At 53.8% G+C, this 9,739-nt stretch overlaps 1 protein-coding gene across 2 annotated transcripts; it reads right to left on the bottom strand.

Annotated features, from left to right (window-relative positions):
- Positions 1 to 51: 51 nt before the first annotated feature.
- Positions 52 to 7,882, bottom strand: KCNK16 (potassium channel, two pore domain subfamily K, member 16). 2 transcript variants are annotated; one of them, XM_011986640.1, is made up of 6 exons: positions 7,662 to 7,882; positions 4,375 to 4,489; positions 3,134 to 3,300; positions 2,133 to 2,298; positions 1,653 to 1,793; positions 52 to 482 (listed from the first exon to the last, which is right to left on the bottom strand). In XM_011986640.1, the coding sequence occupies exons 1-6, from the start codon at positions 7,872 to 7,874 to the stop codon at positions 355 to 357; spliced, it is 930 nt and encodes a 309-aa protein (XP_011842030.1). In that variant the 5' UTR covers positions 7,875 to 7,882; the 3' UTR covers positions 52 to 354. The 2 variants fall into 2 exon arrangements, with proteins under 2 accessions (XP_011842030.1, XP_011842031.1); XM_011986641.1 differs by lacking the exon at positions 1,653 to 1,793.
- Between the last annotated feature and the right edge of the window lie 1,857 nt (positions 7,883 to 9,739).

Consider the following 9,739-nt stretch of genomic DNA (forward strand, 5'->3'; position numbering starts at 1 on the left):
ATTTCCTGAAATGAACAATAGGAGGGACTCCTGGAAACCTCACTCAGAGGGAGGAGATAGGAGAGACCAACTTTATTGTCTTGGGGACCCTGCCTAAGTTCTTGGACTGGGGAGCTATCTCCAAGGACTTGCTGTCTGTCAATCTCAAGACCACCTTGGGTCTCCCACACCTCTGTCCTTTCCTTTGTACCCCGAAAGAGGGACCCCAGCTGATTGCCACTTGTCCATGAACTTGGGAGGTAAGAGGGGCCTTAACCAAGAGGCTTGTCCACTCCTTGCTTCTGAGAAGGTCCCCGAAATCCCTCTACCCGGAGTGGAGGAAGTGTCCAGGCTGTGTGAAGAGTCCATGAGTCCTCAGCTTCCCAGTCCTCTCTTGGATATGGGGAAGTCCTGGGGTGTGACTTGGACTCCTCTTGCTGCTGTAGAGCTTCCCCTCGGTCTCCTGCCTGGAGCCTCCTTGGCTCCACAGCCTTGCCTCAGACCTATGCAGAGGAACCCAGCCACGTAGGTGCCCGCTTGCTGTTGGACGGTGGGAGAGGCAAAGGCCAAAGTTTCCAGGCCTCCGGATGGAGTGGTCTAAATCTCTCCTTCTGGTCAGGGATGTTGCAATCTGGCAGGGGAAAGGCCAGATCTGGATAATGTATTCCTGAGAGAGGCCAGACGTCCATGGACCTCACTTTCTGGAAGGATCCTGGGATTTGCTGGCTCTCTGGCTTCCCAGGGGGTGTTTGGAAAGGCTCTTGAGAAGGCAGGAGCCCAGGGGAGTGATGAAGTTAAGGGGGTGGCCTGTGAGGGTCAGGGGAGGCCATGTCCAGGAAAGTGGGTGGGACACCCAAGAGGTCCTAAGCCTTGTTCACAGACAGCCCTGGGGAGCTGGCGAGCTTTGAGAGGCAGCTCGCCTGCCCCTCGGCTGAGAGCTTCCTGAGGGCAGAGATCCTCTTTTCACTAAGATTGTTCCAAAGTCTCTGCCCAGCTCTCCCCTCTCTTTGATGCTCCCTGCAGCCATCCCATGGGCGCTCATCAACCCCGGGGCTATTCCTGTCATAGCGTTTTGGGCACTGTGTTGGGGCTGCCTCTTTGCTTGTCTAGCAACTAAAGGCACATCAAGGGCAGGCACGTCCACTGCTGTATCCCCAGACCCTGGCATAGGCCCTGGCTCAGCACCTGGCACATAGTAGGGGCTTGGCAAATGCACTGTGCAGGTATCAGATGAGGCAAAAGTAAAGTCATCCTTTGTTTGTGTAAGGTCTCTTGGAAGGGGGCATGGGGAGGACAATGGAAATCTGGCCATTCTTCCAGGCTACCTTTGGGTGGAAGGCTGTGGCAGGGGCTCTGGGACAAGGGTGCACCTCTCCAGCCACACATGTCTTTAATCCTATCTCATATCTCCTCTCTGTTACTTTCTTGGACATACCTGTCTCCTTTCTCTCTTGGGAGAGCTCCTGAGACCAGCCCTGGCTGAGAAGTGAGGGGGTTGGGAGAGGAGAAGGCAGGGCTGGAAATCCAGAGAGCAGATAGGGTGGGACTGAGGAGGATGAAAGGGGTTTCTGGCCCCCCCCACCGGGGGCCTCATGCAGAGATGGGGATCTTCTGAGGTCTGGGGAGCCCACTGGGGTCAGGGGCTACCCCGTCCTTCATGCCAAGGCCCCTACTGAGCAGCCAGAGCTGGCAGCATCTGTGCAGAAGCAGGGGGCCCAGTGGGAGGATCAGCGCCAGCCACGCCAGGCCAAGGAGGATCCAGATGGCTGCCAGGCTCCGGTACACTGAGATATAATGCTTGCTGGGGTCTGTGCCTGCCAGGGAAGGGAATGGCATCAATGCCAGGGATCTCAGGGCACAGCCACCTCCAGTTTCCATAGGGACCCTCACCAGCTAGGATGCTCTCTCCCTCTTCCTCATAGCAAGGAACAGCAGTGGAGGTAGGTCTCTGCGGGGTGGTGATGGGTCCTAGACCAGAAACTTCTGAGAATATTGCTTAGAATCCACAGTAGCCCCAGAAATCATTGGTTTGGCTCCCTTGAATGGCCAGGGGCTATCTTATCCTCAATAGTTGTCCTCAGCTGACATCTCTCTGTCCCCCAAATCCCAGTGGGCCCCCTCACCCTGAGATAATGTGACTGTTTTGTTCTCACCAACAACATAGTCCCCGAAGCCAATGGTGCTGAGAGTGATGAAAGCAAAGTAGAAGCCCTCGCTGAAGCTCCAGCCCTCCACATGGCTGAAGACCATAGGTGGGAAGATGAGAATGACCAGCGTCCCCAGGGTCAGGAACAGAGCCAGGCCCAGGACTTGCAGTACCTGTGAGGGAAGGAGTTGGCCCCTGAGTCCACTTGAAAGTCTCCAGGATTGTATGAGGTTGGTGGGAGTCTGGGGTAAACTTGGGAATGGGACTGGGCCATAGCTAGGCCCCTTCCCTGCCCTGCAGACCCTTGAGTGGAGGTTGTAGCTACGTGTGGATGACCTTGTCCCACCCAGGGAAAGATTTGGGCAGAGGGATTGCATTAGTGGGTCAAGGAGCGATTTGGAGACCCATCTGGGCTTGGGGATCACGCTTGAACAGGCTCCCCGGGGACTCAGATCTGGAGCAGAAAAGTATCATTGAACTGTCTGCGTGCCTCTGGCCTTGCAAGCGGCTGGCCGAGGGTGGGCACTGGGGGCACGCTGGGCAGCCTGCAGAGCTTGTTTGCTACTGCACAAAAGGATGTTGGAGTTCTGTGATGACCTTGAAGATGTGCTGCAGAGATCCCCCACTCAAAGGAGGACAGTAGGCCAGCTGCCACCTCTTCAGGGTGTTCAGCTGCAGGGAACCTCCTGGCCAGGGGCATACCCTTCTTGGGAAGGCCACACCCAGTGCCTGACTGAGGCAGGTATGAAAGCCTGGCTGGTTCCACCCACTGTGGGACAACTCTGACAGCTCGCACATGCTGTAGAGCTCCTTGAGGCCAAGCCTTTGCAGAGCATGCATAGAAATCCAGCTCCGCACTCTGCCCAACCCTGCCTTTACCCTTCCTCTTTCATAGGCATCTACCCCTAACACCATGCTCGCCAAACTCCATCTCAGCATCGGCTTCTGGAGGACTCCACTTGCAAAAGATCTGTCATAGCAGGCCTGTAAGGGAGTTAGGGGGCATACCTGGGAGCGCCTGGGCCGGTCCTCCCATCTCTCAATGGTGGCCAGGTGGGCACGCAACCCCGTGCCCAGGTGGTTGAGGAAGATCACGTTAAGTGGGATGCCCAACAGGGCATAGAAGACACAGAAGACCTGACCTGCCTCTGTGCTGGGTGCCAGGTTCCCATATCCTGCAAGGGAAGGGGGACGTGTGCAAATATGGAGACTCCAGAACGCCCTCTGTTCCTCTTCCCCAGACTCTAGCTGAGGTTTGTCTGCCACCACCTCTGGGGGCGAGAAGGGGAAGCTCCCCTGTTCCCTTGAACTCTGCTGGAATGATTTTTATTTATAGGACTCCTGCTCATCTTTGAAGGCCCATCTCAAATGACCCTGCCTCCATGAAGCCCTCCTGACTACCACGCTCCTTCTCCCTACTGGGTGTGGTTCTCCATAGTGTTTTATGTTATTGCTATGTAATTATTGACTTTGTCTTCTATTATTGTTTTTTTTTGTGTGTATTTATGGTGTTCCTCTTTGTTGGACTGGAAGTTCCTTGCGGGCTGAGCCTGGGTCTGATCCAAGTTTGTATCTCCCACCCCCAACTCCATCACTCTGCCTGGAATGTCGCCTGAGTTCTAGGAAAGTATGTGGAATTGGACTTAACTGAATGGATGGGGTAGACCGGGATCTGGCGATTTCTTCCTTGGGGTGGGATGGAGTGAGTTTTCTGGCCAAGGGGGTGTAGCAGCTGCTGTCAGTGCCCTGTTCCCTCAGAACACACAAGATACCACCTGCAGCTTTGGTGGACAGTTCCTGTATACAAATCACCCCCTGCTCCCAGTTTCTGCACATCTCTCTCTACCTGAGAGATTCTTCTGGCCGAAGGAGCGTGCTTGGTCTATGGGAAGTTTCAAAATGCTGGGGAAATAATATACTCAGGACCAGCTCTCAACCTTTGAGGGCAGGAGTTGGTAGCTAAATGGCTCTTCATTCTTGTCCCTCGTTGGACCGTTCTGAGGATGGGCTCCATCTAGCCTTTCAGAGGGTCCCAAGCAGAAATGAGCCCAGTTACCCAAGCCAGTAATCTGCTCATTAATGCAAATTTCATTGCCTTCTTCTCCCTACTGTTTCACTTACCCACTGCCTCCCCGGGCTTCCTGAATCATCTTCTAGACACGCCACATCCTCGCCTCAGCATCTGCTTTTGGGGAGCCCAAACTAAGACAGGAGTCTTGGGGAAGCTCTTCTCTACCCCAGCCCTTTACCTATGGTGGTGACGACTGTGCCTGCGAAGAAGAAACTGCTGCCAAAGTCCCAGTTGCTGGGGTTGGTGGAGTTGCCTTTGGGGTTCACACCTTTCACCCAGGCTTCCATGATGACCTGTGGGGGGTGGCATGGCAGGGGAGGAAGAAGGAGCTGATGGTTACTGGGCACCAGTTGTTGCCATGCTCTTGGCAGCATGCTTCTGTGTCATATAATCTAATGATACTCTTAGATGATATTGTTCCCATTTCATGGAAAGAGGAAATGAAGGCTCAGAGTGGCTAAGTGACCTGTGCAAGGTGACTGGACTCCAACTCCAGTGTCTGTTCCACTGGCCAGGGCCGACTAAGGTGTAGACTGCAAGCATGGGCTGGGGCGGGAGATGGGCCTGAGGGGTGAGGTGGATGATGCTCAGGGAGGAGTCCCATAGGAGATGCTGCTAGTGGCCAAAAGGATGGCACGCACATCAGCTGTTAGAACAATGGGAGGATTTCAGGTTGGGTGTGGCTGGAAGGGGTTGCTGGGGAATACAGGGTATAGGGATCGTAGGGAAGCCATGGGCTGCCTGCCTGCCATGAAGCCAGTGGTGGGACAGAGAACCCTGTTTCCTACTTGTCCAGGTGAGTGGGCACCCTTGCTCTTTGCTGCTCTCTAGTGAGCCCCTTGCCTATGGGAGAAATTCCAACAGAGGCTAGGACAAAGGTGGCGGGTGTGAGTGTGTGTGTGTGTGTGTGTTTGGTGGTGGTTTATATGTGATGTGTTGTATGCATGGGTTGTGCATGGCAACTGTATGTTGCACGTGTATGTTTGTCTGTATGTGTGTGTTGCATGTGTTTTTACAGGACCCAAACCTTTGCAGGCTTAAGCCTACAACACCTCCCCCTACTGCCCCACCTCTGACAACCTCCAGTCCCTGGGCCCAGGCCCCTTGGAGAATGGGCAGGGCTGCCTCCTCCTCTCCCCTTTAGTTGTGGATTGTCCCAGAGCAGCAGCACAGCCTTGCCACTTGTTGAAGAGCCCCAAAGGCAGGAGGAAGCCAGGGACACAACAGTTCTGGCTTCCAATTCCTATGGGAACCGGTTCCCGCTGGCTGGGTGGGTGTGCTTAGCTCAGGGCTAGGGTGGCCCTGGTGGGCCAAGCCAGTCAGGGCATCTGCGGTCACAGGCTGTCTGCTTCTCCTCACTTTGACGGGAACTGGCCTCTTAAGATGTGGACTTTGGCTTCCCTCTCTTTCCCACACTCACAAAGTGGCCAGGGCCCAACATTCCCGAACATGCTCGCTCTCTGGAGCCCCTCACTCTTGGGAGGCAGCACTCTAGTCCTGGGCCGTCCCCCGCTGCAAGCCTGCGGCCCTCATCCTGCTGAGGGTGCTGAGTGCCGGGGGCCGGATGCAGGCGGCCGCGGGTTCTTGACTTCCCAGTTCTGTGAACCTGGGCAAGCAGTGTTTCCTCACGGAGGTAATTTTTAATACTGCTTTTAATACTAATTACTTAACTTGCCCTGTGTGTGTGAGAGTTCAACAGGAATGCGTCTTCTTCCAGAATCTCACCCCAGCGTTCTTCTGCCGCCCAGCTCAACTGCCCCTGGCAAGGAAGGTTCTCTTCCGAGGCTGAGGACTCTCAGGGAAAGGGATGTCCTGTCTTCCCTGGGGAGGCCCCCAGGACTAATCAGTGGCAACCCCTTCAGGGCTGCAATTAAGAGAATAGCCTCCCTTCTTCTTGGTTTATGGAGTGAGTTAGGTCGCAGCTACCCACCCTTCCCACGCCCTCCAGCTTGGCTCTCACCTCCAATGCGGAGCTAAGGGAGGAGGAGGTTTCAGCTTCTCCAGGGCCTCTGCCTTACTCCCAGGGTTTTGGGAGGCCCCTGAACTGTTCTGAACCCTGATGTGGTACGATGGCCCCCCAACTTTGACTAACCTTATCCATCAGGGAGAAGAGAGTAAAACCTGAAGCTGGAGGCCTCATTTCCTGGTCTCTCACAGCTACAGAACGTTCTCTGTGACCACCCAGGCCACGCATCATCTTCTAGGCCAGCTGTTCTCAGTCTTAAGGGGCCTCAACATCACCTGGAGGGCTTGTTGACACACAGCCTGCAGGACCCATCCCTGGAGTTCCTGAGTCAGCAGGTGCGGAGTGGGGCCTGACATCTCCAGTTCTAACAGGCTCCCAGGTGATGCTGATTCTGGTCCCAGGGCTACACTTTGAGAACTGCTGCTTCAGGCTACATCCTGCCCCCAACACTTACACTAATTTGTGCCGCGAAGACCCAGGTCTCCAGAGCCAGAGGCCTGAGAGTGAGTGCTGTCTCTATCAGTAGCCGTGCAGCCTTGGCCAACATATTCTACCTCAGTTCCCATCTACAAACTGGAGATAGAGATTGTAATAGATAATTATGAGAAAACACCTGTAACACACTCAGTGTCAGCTGATGAGTGGATCATGATTGGATTAAGCTGGTCGTGAAGACCGTGTTTCCCACTGTTTTAGGCACATTGTAAGTGCTCAGTAAATGCCAGTTATCAAGGTGATTCGCCACTTGCTCTGTTCCTTTGCAGGGGCTGTTGTCACTCGCTCCAGCGCCTGTTTCAGATGCATTCACCTCCCTCCACAACACGTGGTTTTGCCTTGTTTCTGGGAAAGAGGAAAGCAGAAAGGGCCCAGGCAGGGGGTGACCCACTCTGTTACCAAGAGAGAGCCCCATCTGGGTGCAGTGCTGGTAAGCTCAGTCACCTTGGACATTGCCCACCAAACCCAACTCCAGGTGCAAACAGGCCAGGAAAGGCCAGCTTGGTGGTGGCTGCTCCTGGCGTTTATCTGTGTCTCCCACCTGCAGCCCTCTGCCCAGGGATATGAGCTGAGGAGAGGGCAGAAGGAGCCGCAGCCCTGGAGTTGGGGAAGGGGAAGTATGAAAGTGTGGGAGGAGGAAATTTGGACAGCGCTGATAACACTGACATATAGTTCCCATTCATCCAGCAAGTGACAGCTTAGAGAGTGCTTTTAATCTGCTGTCAAATGTCTGCAGTATAGATACGGTTATTCTTGTTGCCTTATAGATGAGGCTATTTGGGTCTAGAGAGGTTAAGTGACCTGTTCAAGGTCACACATCAATCCACTTGTAGACCTGGGGCCAGAATCCAGGATAGATCTCACCAGGCTCTCTGTTCCCACTACACTCTGTTTCCACATAGGGCATCAGTCCCTGGGTGAGGACTCTGGATCTGCCACAGGAACCCCCATTCCACCAACCTTCCCAAGCCTCTCCATCCCCATCCCACATCACTCCCCTTCACCTGCACAAACTGCTCCAGGGCCCACTGGTCCAGGCAGGTGTAGTTCTCCAGGAAGCGCAGCTTCTCCAACTGAAAGTGGTACCTGGACTGAGCCTCCGCCTGCCTCTCTAGCAGCTGGAAGATGGTGGCACCGAGCAGCAGGTAACAGACATAGACCAGCAGCAGAGGCAGCACCCGGCCACCCCAGCAGCTGCAGAGCCCAGCATTGGGCATGCTGTGGCCAGGACCCTGCCAGGGCCGTGGGGCTGGCTATGGGGGAGAGGTGGGAAACAGGTGAGGAGTAAGCACCTAGGGACCTGTGCCCAGGCTGCCGCCTGCCCTGCCCTCCTCCTCGGCGCAGGTGTCTGGAGGCTGGGGAGACTGTTTGAACAGTGCGGCTCAGCTTGGCTGCACTAAGTGCTATGCTGTGAGTGCAAACAGGCCGGCCACCCCCTCCCGGCCTTTGTTTCCATGGACAGCAGCAAGTCAGTGTCCTGGACCCTTCAAAGAGACCCACCAGGTTCTCCTGAGTGCTTCATATCTCTCCTTCTGCCTCCAAGTTGGATGGATGTTTCTGGGCTAAACCGGATAGATGTGCTCACTCTGTCCAGGCCCCAGTGGGCTCTCTCGGCAGCCCCCAGCGTCTTCGCCCTTGAAGGCTGTAAGCCCCCAGCTGAGGAGCTGGGAATAGATCAGAATGGGTGCGAATAAACCTTCTACTCAGTTGCCTTGGCTACAGGATGGGGCAGGAGAATTGACCTGGCTATTGGGGGAAACTCAGGATGAGTAAACTGCGCAACAAATCAGGGCAAAGTAAATAGACAGGTGATTGTCTGGCTCAGCCCGATGGTAAGAGTGTCAGGGTTGATTCTGCTGATAAATTGGATATATTGGTTTTATAACTTTTGCTAATTTGTCTTGCATGAAGCCCTCTAGTGAGTTACCTTCAGAGGATATGTCGGTGAAATGTATGTGTGAATTTAAGAAACTAGAAGTATATCCTGATCCTGGGATGGTACCAGTGGCTCTCTCTGAGTGGATGGAATTGAGGGTGCTTTTCTTTCTCTTTGCCTGTGTATGTGTGTGTGTGTGTGTGTGTGTGGTGTGTGCACATGCTTGTTCATGTACATGTATAACAGCTTTATTGAGATATAGTTCACATGCTGTATCATCCACACATTTCAAGTGTGCAATTCAATGGTTTTTAGTGTATTCACAGAGTCTTCAAGGTTCAGCCTTGTTGCTACATGTAACAGTACTTCTTCCTTCTTTCTGGCTGAGTAATATTTCGTTGTGTGGCTATAACACATCTGTTTATCCATTTGATTTCTAGTTGATGGACATTTGGGTTGTCTCTGTTTCCTTCTTTTAAGAATAAAGCAGCTATGAACCTCTGTGTACAAGCTTTTCTGTGGACCTATGTTTGCATTACTCACAGGTACATACCTAGGAGTAGAATTTCTGGATTATCTGGCCACTCTGTGTTGAACTTTTTGAGGAACTGCCAGGCTATTTTCCAAAGTGGCTAAACTGTTTTATATTCCCACTAGCCCAGGGCGAGGATTCTGATTTCTCTGCTGTGTTTTCTGCTGTTTCCTTTAATGAGCTGTGGCTGCAGACACTGTGAGTTGCGTGCTGAGTATCCTTTTCCTCCTTCCCAGGTAGCAGAACCCTGGCTTTGTAAGTGTCAACCCCAGGCAATGGAGCATAATTGGTCTAAGTCATCGAGCTAATCTTGCTCCCCTCTGTCTCAGTCCCTGAGAGCAGTGAAGTCACTGAAGATCCATAAGACAGTGGGCAAGAGGGCCAGACTGAGGAGAAAGCCAAACAGGACACCACAGTCCCAGCCTCAGCCTGGTTCCTGGGAGCCCTGGCAGGTGAAGTGCATCCCAGTGAGTCCCAGCAGGGGAGCTGGGAATACCACATTAGTCCGTCACTCATGCATTTCTGGCTTTGCGCACGTGCAGGCAAAATGGCTCCAGGAGCTTGTGGAGAGCCCCAGCTACAGGCTAGGCCACTGGAAGAAAAACACATTAAAACCTGGGGAGGAGGCCTGAGGGCCGATGCGTCCCCTGCACCCACTTTCTCAAGCTCCCTTG

The sequence above is a fragment of the Mandrillus leucophaeus genome, unplaced genomic scaffold, assembly GCF_000951045.1.
Source record: "Mandrillus leucophaeus isolate KB7577 unplaced genomic scaffold, Mleu.le_1.0 Scaffold3, whole genome shotgun sequence".
Classification (NCBI taxonomy): Eukaryota; Metazoa; Chordata; class Mammalia; order Primates; family Cercopithecidae; genus Mandrillus; species Mandrillus leucophaeus.